The 14098-nt window shown below is 56.4% G+C and overlaps 2 protein-coding genes across 5 annotated transcripts; both read left to right on the top strand.

Annotated features, from left to right (window-relative positions):
* The first annotated feature begins 2660 nt into the window (after positions 1–2660).
* TEKT2 (tektin 2) lies at positions 2661–6672 on the top strand. 4 transcript variants are annotated; one of them, XM_032302221.1, is made up of 10 exons: positions 2661–2762; positions 3530–3742; positions 3824–3949; positions 4150–4355; positions 5057–5200; positions 5285–5399; positions 5567–5674; positions 5789–5932; positions 6103–6182; positions 6348–6672. In XM_032302221.1, the coding sequence occupies exons 2-10, from the start codon at positions 3587–3589 to the stop codon at positions 6559–6561; spliced, it is 1293 nt and encodes a 430-aa protein (XP_032158112.1). In that variant the 5' UTR covers positions 2661–2762; positions 3530–3586; the 3' UTR covers positions 6562–6672. The 4 variants fall into 4 exon arrangements, with proteins under 4 accessions (XP_032158112.1, XP_032158116.1, XP_032158113.1 ...); XM_032302225.1 differs by having other exon boundaries at positions 2724–2787; XM_032302222.1 differs by lacking the exon at positions 2661–2762 and adding an exon at positions 2775–2859.
* Positions 6673–6866: 194 nt separating this feature from the next.
* On the top strand, positions 6867–12968 carry ADPRS (ADP-ribosylserine hydrolase). The gene is made up of 7 exons (XM_032303745.1): positions 6867–6946; positions 7104–7612; positions 10248–10344; positions 10610–10817; positions 10916–11100; positions 11429–11529; positions 12144–12968. The coding sequence occupies exons 1-7, from the start codon at positions 6867–6869 to the stop codon at positions 12434–12436; spliced, it is 1473 nt and encodes a 490-aa protein (XP_032159636.1). The 3' UTR covers positions 12437–12968.
* Positions 12969–14098: the final 1130 nt, after the last annotated feature.

The raw sequence follows: 14098 nt of genomic DNA, 5'->3' as shown, positions 1-14098 counted from the left end.
CATTTCCATAAATACACAAGTCCACCAATAAGAGCCAAAAATATCCCCAGCTTGAAGGGGTCCTGGTAATCTGTAGGGTGTCTGAGGCTGATGGTGGTCTCTCTTCTCTCAGCTCTCTCGGCTACCCATCCAGCCATGTGCTCAGCTGTGACAGCCCTTCCCTCCAAATGGTCAAGGTCATCTGACATAAATTTCCTCTTAGCAGAGAAGTGAAGGACACTTGGAACTGACATCAACGGGTGTATCTGAAAGGCCTCGGGGCTTTCATAGTAATCCATCGTCACAAAAAATACCTTGTTGTTGAATGCACTGGAATGCTGCCAGGAATCTGTCAAGATCTGAAATTCTTCAGCCACACTTTTGCATATTTTTAAAAGATTTTATTTGTTTCAGCGAGAGAGAGAGAGAGAAAGCACAGAGGGAGAGTGAGAGGGAAAAGCAGACTCCCCACTAAGCAGAGAGGCCAAGGTGGGGCTCCATCCCAGGACCACGAGATCATGACCCTGAAGGCACTTAACCCACTGAACTACTCAGGCATCCAGGCATTTTTGCATATCACACATGATCTAAACTTCTTCGGTAGTAAACACAATAACAGAGACGTTTCTTGGTGTTTCTATTACAAAAATGATAGAACACGGCATCACTAGTTCTCATCACTCTGTTTTTCTTGGTCCAATCCATCAGCTGCCTGGTGTTTTCTTCTAATATCTTCTTCCCCGGGGCCAGGATGTGCAGGAACGTCATGGGTGGTGAACACCAGGCCCACCACCATAGCCACAGATACATGCCAAAGCCACCACCATTCTGCCATATTTATTTACTGCTCTGTTTTAAAATGTTTCAGGGCTGCATAGGTGGCTCAGTGGGTTAGGCCTCTGCCTTCGGCTGGGGTCATGACCCCAGGGTCCTGGCTGATGGTGGTCTGATGGGATCGGGCCCCGTATTTTAGAGAGAAGGCAGCACTTAGTTATGTGACGCTGGGCACGTTCCTCCCTTCTCTCACAGATAAGACCACCTCCTACAGCAAGGTCCTCACAAGAGGCCCAGGCCCCCTGCGGGGAAGATCAGTCCTCTCGGTTTCCAGAGCCACCACTAGAGGCAGTGTGGAGTCGTCACCGAGAGAAGGTGGGACCTGGGTTCCCATCCCTGCCTTTCCGCAGGGCCAGTCTCTTCAGTTGCCTGCGAAAACGGGGATAGTGCCTTACCTCTCCTATTAGTTATGAACATTAAATCTTAACATCTCCCACGGCCTCGAAAAGTACTGGCATGGTTGAGTTCTATCTCGTCCTCTTAAAAAAAAAAAATGGTTTGGCGGAGCATGGGTAGCTCAGTCGGGCTCAGGTCATTATTTCAAGTTATGAGATCCACCTGCCATGCTGCTCCCGGCTCCCAGCTTAGTGCCTACACTGCTTCTCTCCCCCTCCCTCTTGCCCTCCCTAATCGTGCTGCCTTCTCTCTAAAATTAAAAAAAAAAATCTTAAAAAAAAAAAAAAAGGTTAGGGCGCCTGGGTGGCTCAGTGGGTTAAGCCGCTGCCTTCGGCTCGGGTCATGATCTCAGGGTCCTGGGATCGAGTCCCGCATCGGGCTCTCTGCTCAGCAGGGAGCCTGCTTCCCTCTCTCTCTCTGCCTGCCTCTCCATCTACTTGTGATTTCTCTCTGTCAAATAAATAAACAAAATCTTTAAAAAAAAAAAAAAAAGGTTAGATTTTGTAATGTATAAATTGTTAAATCACTATATTATACACCTTAAACTAATAGAACTCTTTATGTATTGGAACTAAAATAAAAAACTTTAAAAGAAGGGGCGCCTGGGTGGCTCAGTAGGTGAAGCCTCTGCCTTCGGCTCAGGTCATGATCTCAGGGTCTTAGGATCGAATCCTGCATGGTGCTCTCTGCTCAGCAGGGAGCCTACTTCCTCCTCTCACTCTGCCTGCCTCTCTGCCTACTTGTGATTTCTCTCTGTCAAATAAATAATCTTTAAAAAAAAAAAAAACTTAAAACAAAAAGAAAAAAAAGGCTGGATTTTGAGCTTTGTTTCTAACACCCATTACCTCGCCCTGGGATGTGGCCCCTCCAAACGCAAGCCTCATTCCTTCTGTGCCATCAGGCAGATGGATGCAAATGTTGGGCAAGACAGGACCAAGGGGGGTGTCTGGGTGGCTCAGTGGGTTAAAGCCTCTGCCTTGGCTCGGGTCATGATCCCAGGGTCCTGGGATCGAGCCCCACGTCCGATTCTCTGCTCAGCGGGGAGCCTGCTTCCTCCTCTCCCTCTGCCTGTTTCTCTGCCTACTTGTGATCTCTGTCTGTTAAATAAATAAATAAAATCTTAAAAAAAAAAAAAAAAAAAGACAGGACCAAGGGATGTGTTCAATCATGTCAAATACATACACATTCTGGAAGGATATCTACTGAGTACTGAGCCTGAGCGGGATGTTACTTTTCCTACGTATTACGCATTTGTTTTTAACCTTGTCGATGCGTAACTTCTATCAAAATACAAATGTTTAACATGTACATGGAGTGAACGCGACACCTCGAAGCGCTCCTCCTCGGGCCCCCACCGGGCGCCCCAGCCCCGCGGCCCCCGCCGCCTTCTTACCCCTTGGGCCTCCGGGCCCTGCCGCCGCCGCGCCGCCGCGCGCTCGCCAAACCAAACACCAGGCGGAGGGAACGCGCGGCCGGAGCGCGGGTGCCTAGCAACCGGGGGCGCCGAACAGAGTTGCTGGGGACGCAGAGCGGAAGTGCGAGCGGGGCTGGAGGTGAGAGGAAGAGAAGAGCCGGGAGGTGGGGGGCCCTCGCCCAAGCCGAGCTCCCTCCTTCTCCCCTTCCTCCTCCTTTCTCGGCGCCTGCGGCGGGGTATTAATTCAAACCAAAGAGGAGAGGACGGCTGGGACCTAGACGGACCCCATTTCCTCCCAGTGGGGACCCTCACACACCTGTCCCTCCTCCCCCACAGAGGGCAGAGGGAGGACGACCAAATGGGCAGGAAGCCAACCCCCCCCCCAACTCCCTAGTGCCAACCCATGTCCCCTGCAAAACTAGCTTGTTCTCTTCCTGGAGAACGGGGCTCCTTCTCTTAGATCCTCACGGTCCTGGCCCAAAGCTGGGGCGGACAAAGAAAAGACATTTCTACAAGACTTGGTTGCTGGAAGTAGGGGTGGAAACTGGATTAAGGGCTATTTTTCCTGCTAAGCGCCCCAACCAACCCCCAGCCCCACTAAGGGCTTGGCAACACACACACACACACACACACACACACACCCCAATGGACTCCACTGTTCCCTTTCACCTGTTCCAGGACCAGCAGGGGCCAGGAGTTTGTGTCTGTGGATGGATGGGGGGAGGGGGCAGGAAACCTCGTGGACACCTCTCACAAAGCTAAGTAAAGCCAGGGCTGTTCCCAAGCCAGCTTCCGGCAGGAAGGGGCTGGGAGCAAAATGGACAGGAGCATGTACTTTGGAGGGGGGTTTTGATCTAGGACAGTATCTCCTGAGTGGCCTCCTGCTGCTTTGTTTTCCCTCTCCAGCTGAGGTGGGTGACTGGAACAGGCCTCGGGTGTTCTGACCCCTCAACCCCCTGCGCCATGGCCACACTCAGCGTCAAGCCCAGTCAGCGCTTCCGGTTGCCGGACTGGCACACCAACAGCCACCTGCTGTCCACCAACGCCGAGCGGCAGCGAGATGCTTCACACCAGATCCGCCAGGAGGCCCGGGTCCTTCGCAATGAGACCAACAACCAGGTTGGAGGCCAGAGCCCTACTGGGTGGGCAGAGGAAGAGCCCCAACACCGCACCTTCTTTATCCGGCTCTGTCTCTTCTAGACCATTTGGGACGAACATGACAATAGGACTCGACTGGCGGAGAGGATTGATACTGTCAACCGTTGGAAGGAGATGCTGGACAAGTGTCTGACAGATTTAGATGCTGAGATCGACGCCCTGACCCAGGCAGGGAGCCGGGGGAGGGAGCTGGGAGACCCTGCGGCCAGGACCTCCCCACCCTCCCCACTTCAGGGTCCGCACACCCTTGATGGGGGGTGTTGGGTGGCATGTCCACTGAGTCGCTCACCGGCCCCTCTGTAAAGTGGGGATGAGAGCTGCTTCCCAGGGGATGGCCACATGAGTGTCCCGTGCCCTCTCTTTTCTAGATGAAAGAGTCGGCAGAGCAAAACCTGCAGGCCAAGAACCTGCCTCTGGATGTAGCAATTGAGTGCCTGACCTTGAGGGACAGCCGGCGTGACATTGATGTGGTGAAGGACCCTGTGGAGGAAGAGCTGCACAAAGAGGTGGAGGTCATTGATGCCACCAAGAAGGCCTTGCAACAGAAGATTAGCCAGGCCTTCGAGAAGCTCTGGTAAGGGAGCTCTATCATCTCCACGTTCAGCTGCACTTGAAATCTGCATGTCTGTCTGTCTGTCTGTCTGTCTTTTTTCTGTAAGATTTTAAAATCTATGTGTTTGAGAGAAAGAGAGAGACCAAGGGGAGGAGCAGAGGGAGAGAGACAAGTGGACTCCGGGCTGAGCGCAGAACCCAACGCGGGGCTCGATTCCACAACCCTGAGATCATGACCCGAGCAGAAAAAAATTGAGAATCAGACTCTTAAGTGACGGAGCCACCCAGGCGTCCCAAGGCTGCGTGTCTTCCACATGAAACATGTATTACGGGTAATGAGTAGCGGGCTCTTGGGCTCCCTTCTGACCCTGCCGTGCCCATTGCGGAAACCACTGACTGTAGCTCCCACCGCCTGGATGCCGTCTCAGAACACTTCACACCGCCCTGCTTTAGGCAGCCATCAACAGCTGACTGGGAGCAGGAGAGATGAAGCCCATTTGTCACCACCCCTGGGTACCCTCTTGTGAGTGTGTATGTGTGAGTCCACACATGCATGTGCCCCCGGGGGTGTGCGCAAGCAGGCAGGGGTCCGCATTCTGTCTGTAGGGCGCTCCTCCAGCTCTGCCCCAGCTGGCCCAGACCTCAGTGTCCCTTCAGGACCACGGGGGCTGTGTCCTGGGGCCTTGGCGGAATGGTCCCTGATCGAGTCTGTTCCCTCCCCAGCCTCCTGCAGGAAGTCCGACAGCAGCTCAGCTCTGACCATCGGGACAAAATGGAGACACTGGACATTGACAGAGGCTGCCTCTCTCTCAACCTGAAGTCCCCAAACATCTCTCTGAAGGTCAATCCCACACGTGTCCCTGATGGGTAAGAAGAAGTGTTTCACTCGGTTTCTCCTCCCCGCGTCACAGCCCGTACTCTTCTGAGCCCGGTGTTTCCTGCCGCTCGCAGCTCCTCCACCCTCCAGCAATGGGACGACTTCAGCCAGTTCAACAAGAGCCGCGCAGAGGCTGAGATGAAAGGGGCCGTAGAGCTGAGGGAGGCCACGGCCCTAACCATTGCCGAGGTGACCGACCACTCCCACACCCTGCTCTTCCAGGGCCGGCTGGTGGCCCGAGCGGTCCCGGTGGCCACATGGTGTCCCACCACACACACCACCCCCCAACTTGAGCGATTTCTTCAGATGGCCCCGAGCTTACAGCCCCCCGTTGGCCTGCCTATCCTGTCCTTCAGACCAACAATGAACTCGAAGCCCAGAGGGTGGCCACAGAATTTGCCTTCAGGAAGCGGCTGCGGGAGATGGAGAAATTGTACAGTGAGCTCAGGTGGCAGGAAAAAAATGTGAGCCTTCTCAGTTTCGTCCCTGGGCCCCGGGGTTCCTCCTGTGGGACGAGAGCTGGGGTTCAGCTGGTGGGTGGGCTCAGCTGGTGGAGACCAGTCACTCTGTCCCAGCAGACCTTGGAGGAGATCGCCGAGCTGCAGGAAGACATCCGGCACCTGGAGGAGGATCTGCGCCGAAAGTTACAGAACCTGAAGCTATGCCATACCCGGCTAGAGTCCAGAACTTACCGGCCCAATGTGGAACTCTGCCGGGACCAGGTGCGAGGGTACCCCTGTGGGGCACTGGCCCCCCCAAGGCTTCCTCCAGATCACCCCTCCCCCCCCAGCACATATCCCTGGACAGCAGTGGGAAGCAGGGGTGCTGGTGGAGGGCAGTATCCAAGCCCATAGACTGACCTGGGCCTCCCAATGCACCCATCTGCCTCTAGGCACAGTACGGCCTCACTGACGAGGTTCACCAATTAGAGGCAACCATTGCTGCCCTGAAGCAGAAACTGGCGCAAGCCCAGTAAGTTGGGGAGTGGGCAGGGGGCGTAGGGAGACACCTCCCACTCATGGGGCCTTTTGCAGCCTGCTGGCTTCCCTGGTGTCTTTCTTCCTGAAGGCCAGTGAGTTTGGCCTTGACCTCCCCTCGTGGGGCAGGGGTGATGGGCTGTTCATGCCCCCTCCCCAGGGATGCTCTGGAGGCTCTCTACAAGCACTTGGCCCGGCTGCAGGCTGACATCGACTGCAAGACCAACTCCATGCTGCTGGACACCAAGTGCATGGACACCCGCAGGAAGCTGACTGTGCCTGCAGAGAAGTTTGTGCCTGAGGTGGACACCTTCACCCGAACCACAAACCGCACCCTGAGTCCGCTCAAAACCTGCCAGCTGGAGCTGGTCTAGTCTTGGGGGGCTGAGGGATGAGAGAAGGGTCCGTGGGGAGATGGAAGAGGGAGGGGGGTGGAGAGAATGAATTTAATAAATTGTGGAGAGAATGAATTTAATAAATTTCAGTACAAATGCCTTTCTGCTATCCCTGCATACAGTCAGCGGGGAGTGAGAGGGCTCTTGGCCCTGCTGTGTATGGAGGAGCAAACTTGGGGAACATCATTCCTCAAGCTCTATGTTCTAAATCTGAGTCCTTTCCTCCTCCCTCCTCAGGGAACCCCTCTCTGGACCAGGCTGACATCCCCCTGGGCTCTAGCACCATGAGCTCTCATCAGCTCGGGGCCCCAGCTGGACCCTTGCCTGCTCTCTTCATGCCTAGGGGAAGCCCAGGGGAAGCGGGGTAGGCTAGGATCACAGTGGGAGGGCTTGGGGGTGGGGACCCAGGCCTGAGGGAGCCAAGAGCCGGGACAGCAGTGGGAAGGTGGGCTTGGAGCAGGCTACAAGGAGCAGGGGTGGGGGTGGGGTGGAGACAGTGGCCTTAAGGGCAGGGCTGCCAGGGTCCGATGGTCTGGCTTTGGGCCCTCCTCTCGCCTCGGGGACTCTTCAGTGGCCATCCCGCCCATCTGTGAGCCATTTACAAGTGGGGAGAATGGGGCTAAAGCAGAGGCCTGGCCCAAGCCAGTGCTGCAGGACTTGGGAGCTGCAGCTCCGGGCCGCTGGGCGGCGCTGTGGGTACGGAGAGGTGCTGCGGCTCCGGGCCGCTGGGCGGCGCTATGGGGCCGGCCGGGGGGGCGTGGTCGAGCGGCGCGGGCCGGACGTACCGGAAGTGGCGACTGCTCCGCGCGGATGGCGGCTGCGGCAGCGGCGGCGATGACGGCTTCGGGCTGCGCGGGGGCTGGGGCGGCCCGCTCCCTCTCCCGCTTCCGAGGCTGCCTGGCCGGCGCGCTGCTCGGGGACTGCGTGGGCTCCTTCTACGAGGCGCACGACACCGTCACCCTGACGTCAGTCCTGCGTCACGTCCAGAGCCTGGAGCCGGACCCGGGCTCGCCAGGGAGCGCGCGGACAGGTGGGCGGGGCCGGGTGCACGTGGGGACGCGTTGGCCGGGGTTCCCGGGGGCCTCGGGGCAGGAGGGACAAGCCTCGGAGGTGAAGCTGCCCGGAGCTGCCGGGGCCGGGTCTGGAGGAGCCGCGGACAGCTCGGACTCAGCGCGTCATAGTCCGAGTCCCAGCTTCGCTCTCGCCTGGAAAGTTCCCCGGTGCCGGGCCTGGCAAGCCGGTCCTGGTAGCCGGTCCTTCCAGCCGTGCAAGCCGGCAGCCTGTGCGTCTTTCCCCTGCATCGCGCCTGGTCCACCTTGTGCACCACCAGTTCATTCTCCACGCAGCAGGGAGTGATCTCGAAAGAGCCGAGACGGACCTTCCCCGGCTGGAAGCTTTGCCGTGATTTTCCCTTACTCTTAGCATAGACCAAATTCTCTAACATGTCCTACCTGGTCGGCCCTCGCCTAAGTCCCTGTTTCACCTTCGGCCACCCTTGGCCTTGTGTTCTGTGCTCAGCTGCTCTTACACCAGCTTGCCAGGTCTTTGCAGTGCTGTCCCTTGTATATAAAGCCTGTCTCCTCCCCTTGTGCATCCAGGTCCTCACCCAGATCTCTGATGTCAAGGGGAGGATGTTTCTTGGAGAGCATGTAAAATAGTAAGAAGAAGGGGCCAAACTCGGAACCCTGGAGGAGCAAAAGGAGCTAGACTTGGAAAGGGTTTGATGGGAGCTGAAGCATGTGGGTAGAATAGCAACAAAACCTGGGAGAATTTCAGGATGGTCACGGTGAGATGCTACAGAGAGGTTAAGGAGAGGGAAATCTGGGTTTTAAAAACTGTTTCAGTAGAATGTTGAAATCTGGAGGTAAGGTGTCAGTGGGTTTAGGAGGAAATGGAGAAAGGAAATAGAGTAGAAGGTATGATGAGGAGAAATCGGAGCTGTGGTTGAGGCAAAGACAGGATGGAGGGATGGTTTTTAATTTCATCTTTGCTTTGATGAAAGGAAAAACATTTTAAGACGAAGGAAAAACATTTTAGGTGTTTTAGAACCTTTTGGTTGCACGTAGCAGAAAGCTCAGCTCATAATGGCCTAAGCAAAAGGAGAATGTGTTGACTGGCATAAGTGAGAAATCCTGAGGTAGGTCTGGCTTCAGGTGGAGCTGAATCCAGGGGCTCAAGCCACGTCCTTAAGACCCAGCTCCCCTCCTTATTCAGATCCCTGTTCTGACAGGTTGGCTTCACTCGCTCTGGCAGACCCTCCGCATAGGGTGGCCCCAGCAGCTTCAGCAGAGGAAGAGTCTGTCTGCAGCCGCCCCAGCAGAAATCCAGACCACATCTTCTCAGCCTGGCTTGGCCATCTGTCCATCCCTGAACAAACGAGTAGGGTGTGCTATTTGAGGAGGCTAGTGGTGGTGTGAACCTTATGCCCCAATCATATGGGCTGAGAAGGGTAGAGAAGTGGCTCCCTGGGGAAGCCGAGTGCAGGGACCAAACGAAGAGAGCATGGGTGCTACTCCACCATGCAGGAAGAGGTGGAGAGGAGAGGAAGGAAGAACAAGTTCACTGGGAAGCTGGGCTGGGTGGACTGGAAGAGAAACTCACTTGGTCAGGAGGTAACAGGAGACTGTAGCTATGGGTAGGAGGCCTGTCGACCCCTCTTCCTAGTGAAGCCAGGATGGGAGCCCTCTAAAGAGTGAAGGGGGGGAAAAAGAAAGAGTGAAGGGGAGAAAGTGGGGCTGGGGGCTTGCAGTACACAGAGAGGAGTGGAAGTGGGGTGGGGGCTTGCTAGGGAGTGTGCTTCCTTCTCTGTAGCCTTCTCTTCCTTCAATAAAACCAAGTGCCACCGGTCCCTTGCCGGCTCCCAGACTACTCGGGACGTCTTCATTTGCAGTGTCGGAAGTGCCAGAGCAGTAGTCCCGGGCACCCAGAAGAAGGAGCAGGGCTTGAGGAGGGAGGGTCCCAGACTCCCAAGGTTGGTTCTGGGGATGTGGAGGGGAGCAGTGGGATAGAACAGGGAAGGGCTTCGAAGGCCAAGGCAGTGAATTTGGCCTAATCCTGAAAGCAACAGACAGCAATTTTGAGCAGCAGAGAGATGAGGAAAGGGATATTCTGCTTTTAGGAAGAATCGTCTGGCTGCACATACAGGCTGGGTTGGAGGTTGGGTGTGGTGCGGGAGAGCTATGGTCATAGAAGTCAGAGGGGAGCAGAAGATTTGCCTTTAGAAATCAGCAGGAATAAAGAATTGCTGAGGGGCGCCTGGGTGGCTCAGTGAGTTAGGCCGCTGCCTTCGGTTCAGGTCATGATCTCAGGGTCCTGGGATCGAGTCCCACATTGGGCTCTCTGCCCAGCGGGGAGACTGCTTCCTCCTCTCTCTCTCTGCCTGCCTCTCTGCCTACTTGTGATCTCTGTCAAATAAATAAATAAAATCTTTAAAAAAAAAAAAAAAAGAATTGCTGAGAATCCTAAGGCCTGGAGCCCAGGAAACTGGGCAGAAGAAAAAGACGGAGGTTCAGTCAGTAGAGTATGCAGCTCAGTCTCAGGGTCATGAGTTCTAGCCCCACATTGGGTATAGAGCGTACTTAAAAAAAAAAATAGTGGGGGGCCAGAGCCCCCACCTTCAAGCCCTGCAGCACGATCTCACCCTCACCCCCACCCTGTCCCTGCAGAAGTGTTGTACTACACAGACGACACGGCCATGGCCAGGGCCCTGGTGCAGTCCCTGCTGGCCAAGGAGGCCTTCGACGAGGTGGACATGGCTCACAGGTGAGGGGGGCGGACCTGAGGGGGAGGCAAAGCAGGTGGGCTGAGCATCTGCACTTCTTGGCCAGAGCGATGCTGCAGGTGCATGCTGGGGCCCCAGGTCTCGGCACAACCCTGGCACTGCGTGGCTTCCCAGGGCAGAACCAACTGCACCGGGAGTTTGGGCCTCAGTCCCTAAGGCTTCCTCTTTTCCCAGGCCAGCCAGAGCTCGCCTCTCCCAGCCCTGACACATGTCTTTTCAACCCTCGTCCTGTCTCCTCTCTCTTAGATTTGCTCAGGAGTACAAGAAAGAGCCCGACCGGGGTTACGGCGCTGGAGTGATCACTGTCTTCAAGAAGCTCCTGAGCCCCAAGTGCCGCGACGTCTTTGAGCCTGCCCGGGCCCAGTTTCACGGAAAAGGCTCCTATGGCAACGGGGGTGCCATGCGGGTGGCCGGCATATCCCTGGCCTATAGCAGTGTCCAGGACGTGCAGAAGGTAGTCCGGGCGGGCCGGCTGCTGGGCGCTCCCCTCCCTCCTCTCTGCAGCCCGGGTTCTGTGACAGCCCGTCTTTGCTCCCACTGCCTCTGCCCTAGTTTGCCCGGCTCTCAGCCCAGCTGACACACGCCTCCTCCCTGGGTTACAACGGTGCCATCCTGCAGGCCCTGGCTGTGCACCTGGCTTTGCAGGGGGAGTCGTCGAGTGAGCATTTCCTCGAACAACTCCTGGGCCACATGGAAGAGCTGGAAAGTGACGCTCAGTCTCTCTCAGATGCCCGGGAGTGAGTATGTGGGAGGGAGGCAGGCTGGAAGGGCGTTTGGGGGTGTGCCTGCCTTGTGGGGTCCTCTGGCATTGCCACAGGCTGAAGCCTTTTTTTTTTAAATTGCAGACTTTTAGGAGAGTGTGGGAGGAGCCCCTTTGCCTTGACTCTGCGTTGAGGCTCTTAGGTTACCAGAGACTGGGACGGGCAGCTCATCCCCAGGGTGCTCCTACTTGTTGTCAGGACACCTGTGCTGGGTGTCAGCCTGATCACCTCCTGCCTCCCCCTCCCACACCTCTTCCCCTGCCTCCCATCTCCACCCTGCTGAAATCTCACCCCTGACCCACAGGTTGGGCATGGAGGAGCGCCCCTACTCCAGCCGACTGAAGAAGATCGGCGCTCTTCTAGAGCAGGACTCTGTCACCAGAGAGGAGGTGGTGTCCGAGCTAGGTGGGTAGACCCTCACACCCGTCATCCTCGGCTAGTCCTGGGCTTAGGGACAGATGGGAGCCGGGAGGCCCGCCTGCTGTCCCATTTCTTGCCCGAAGCTGTGGGGACAGCGGACCCTGTGCTGTGCCATCCTTGGCAGGGCTGGGAACACACGCCTCCTTGCTGGGGTTAACTCCAGGGCTGCCGCACCACCAGCCTGGCCGATGAGCATCCCCCGGAGTGGCAGGTGGCCGTTAGTTTTCACAGTTGATGTTGATAACGGGTACTTGTTTAGAGAGCACCTGTACTGTGTTCTGGGCCCCGTATGGAACGCTCTCCCTGTGGCCTGTTTCACCCCCACACCAGTCCAGAGAGTCGCTGCCTATATTCCCTCTCTGCCTGAGCAGTCAGATCTCAGAAACCAGAATCTCAGCCATGAGGGAACTTGCATGGTCCCATGCTAGCAGGAGGGAGAGCCAGGATTTGAACCTGGGTAGTCTAAGTCTAGAGCCTCTGGACTGAATCACAGCGCAGCTTGAAACTCAGAGTATTGACTTGGGGTGAGTGGTGGGAAGATGGCTGGGGACATAGAGGGTGGAGGAATGTGGGGTCCCCATGTGCTGGCTTCCCTGCAGGCAATGGCATTGCTGCCTTTGAATCTGTGCCCACTGCCATCTACTGCTTCCTGCGCTGCATGGAGCCTGACCCCGAGATCCCCTCTGCCTTCAACAGCCTCCAAAGGACTCTTATCTATTCCATCTCGCTCGGGGGGGACACAGACACCATTGCTACCATGGCTGGGGCCATTGCTGGGGCCTACTATGGGATGGAACAGGTGCCAGAGAGCTGGCAGCAAAGTTGTGAGGGCTATGAGGAGACAGATGTCCTGGCCCAGAGCCTGCACCGTCTCTTCCAGAAGAGTCCATGAGGGCCTCAGCTGCTGGGACTCCGCTCTGTCCAGCTGGCCCAGCTGCAGCTCAGACTGGAGATGCTGTGGTTCCTTGGGCACGGGTCTGTGCCTCCGTCATCCTGCAGTGAGGGTGGAGCATGCGGCTGGGCCGGGGTGGAGGACTGGTACCTCCCTGGTGCTGGGTTCCGGGCTCACTGCTGAGCCTGGGGCCTTCCTGGCTCCCTGGGCAGAGGGGAGGGATTTGGACAGGTTTTATTATGGAAGGGTGTCTGTGGCATTTTCCTGTCTTACCCAAGACGTGGGATTCTGGGGGTTGGGGTGGGGGCAGAAATGATCGGCAGCGGTGCTGCTACTTCTTGTTGAGATGTGGCCAGTCTGCCAGAAAGCACGGCTCTGGCTGGGTGGAGCCCTGGGCAATAGTATGTTCACGTGGGTCAGGGAAACCAGCCCTGGCATCCAGCTGATCTAGATGCACACCTGGCCCTTGGCGGTCATGGGGCGTGTTAACAGCTTCTGGTGGAAGTCACAGCAATAAAACAGTTTTTGGTAAGTCCTGCCACTGGTGCCCATGTTTCTTCTTGGCCCTGAATGAATTTCCTCCCCCCTGTACCCCTATGACCTTTTCAGGCCATGTACCTCTTCATCTGCTCTACTGGGAGCCAGTAATGGAAGGGTGTGGGGTCTTGGGGCAGATCCCTCCAGTTCTTCCAAATGGCTGTGCTGTTTAGCCAGGAAGGGCAGAGTGGGCATGTTTTAGTGCTTTTTCCTGTTGGAGATCAGAGTGACCCAGGCAGTGGACAGAACAAGCCAGATGTCCCTGTTCTCGGGGGCTGACTTCTTCATAGGTTGTTCCCCAAATAAGACCCACGTCCAGCTGGCCAAAGAGCAGGACCCCAGTAGGAGGGTGCAAAGGGCACCCCCTCCCACCAGACTGCCGACCCTCGGGTGAGGAGGGTGCATCGTGTTGGTGTCCTAGGTGGAATGAAGGATTTGGGCCTGTCTTTATCTTGAGCTCCAGTCAGAGGCCTTGGCCTGAAGGGAAGTTTTACACACCATTTGTTTTGAAGAAAAGAAAATCGAAAGGGAGAAGACCCCTCCGCTCCAACTAGGGATGTTCTCCAGTTATCCTTCCGGGCTCAGTGGAGAGAGAAGCACACCAAGCTCTGCAACTAGCGTGAGGTCCGAGGACTGATGGGCAGGTCTGCTTTCAGCTGAGATGGTGTCCTTCCAGGCTGGGGCAAACCACGGAGCTTTTCAGAGCTTGGATTATTTCAGGTTTGCTGCCCCCATTCCTCAAGCCAGGGACAGATCTTTATTGCTGAGCAGTGCAGGCTGTGGGCAGGTGATTTCTGCCATGGACAGCACCCCCCGAGTCTGGCCTTCAGCAGTGGGCCTGGCACTGGCCCCCACCCTCAAGATCAAAGATTCATGATTTCATTCATAATTTCTATCAAATGTTGAAACTTGGTCCCTGGGACCCTGAGCCAGCTGTCATGCTCCACTACCCCGAGAGCTCGCAGGAATGTTCCAGGGAAGCTCGGAGCATCTCCCCCAGCTCCAGTCACTGTCTTGCTTTGATTGCCTAAAATGCCTCTTGGCATTTCCATGGTGCAGAGGCTTGGCAGCCTAGGATCACGGAGCATTTCTGACATGGCGACAGTAGCCCGGCTGGGGGCCTGG

The sequence above is a fragment of the Mustela erminea genome, chromosome 10 (assembly GCF_009829155.1).
Source record: "Mustela erminea isolate mMusErm1 chromosome 10, mMusErm1.Pri, whole genome shotgun sequence".
NCBI classification, from domain to species: Eukaryota; Metazoa; Chordata; class Mammalia; order Carnivora; family Mustelidae; genus Mustela; species Mustela erminea.
The sequence above is the reverse complement of the archived record's forward strand: the minus strand, read 5'-3'. Positions and strand labels throughout refer to the sequence as shown.

Excerpts from the sequence above, each read along its gene's own strand:
- ADPRS (XM_032303745.1), top strand. The coding sequence starts at position 6,867 with ATGAGCTCTCATCAGCTCGGGGCCCCAGCTGGACCCTTGCCTGCTCTC. Across the intron at positions 7,613-10,247 it reads GCCAGGGAGCGCGCGGACAG|AAGTGTTGTACTACACAGAC; the intron begins GTGGGCGGGGCC and ends CTGTCCCTGCAG. Across the intron at positions 11,101-11,428 it reads TCTCTCTCAGATGCCCGGGA|GTTGGGCATGGAGGAGCGCC; the intron begins GTGAGTATGTGG and ends CCTGACCCACAG.
- TEKT2 (XM_032302221.1), top strand. The coding sequence starts at position 3,587 with ATGGCCACACTCAGCGTCAAGCCCAGTCAGCGCTTCCGGTTGCCGGAC. Across the intron at positions 5,933-6,102 it reads TGGAACTCTGCCGGGACCAG|GCACAGTACGGCCTCACTGA; the intron begins GTGCGAGGGTAC and ends ATCTGCCTCTAG. Across the intron at positions 6,183-6,347 it reads CAGAAACTGGCGCAAGCCCA|GGATGCTCTGGAGGCTCTCT; the intron begins GTAAGTTGGGGA and ends CCCCCTCCCCAG.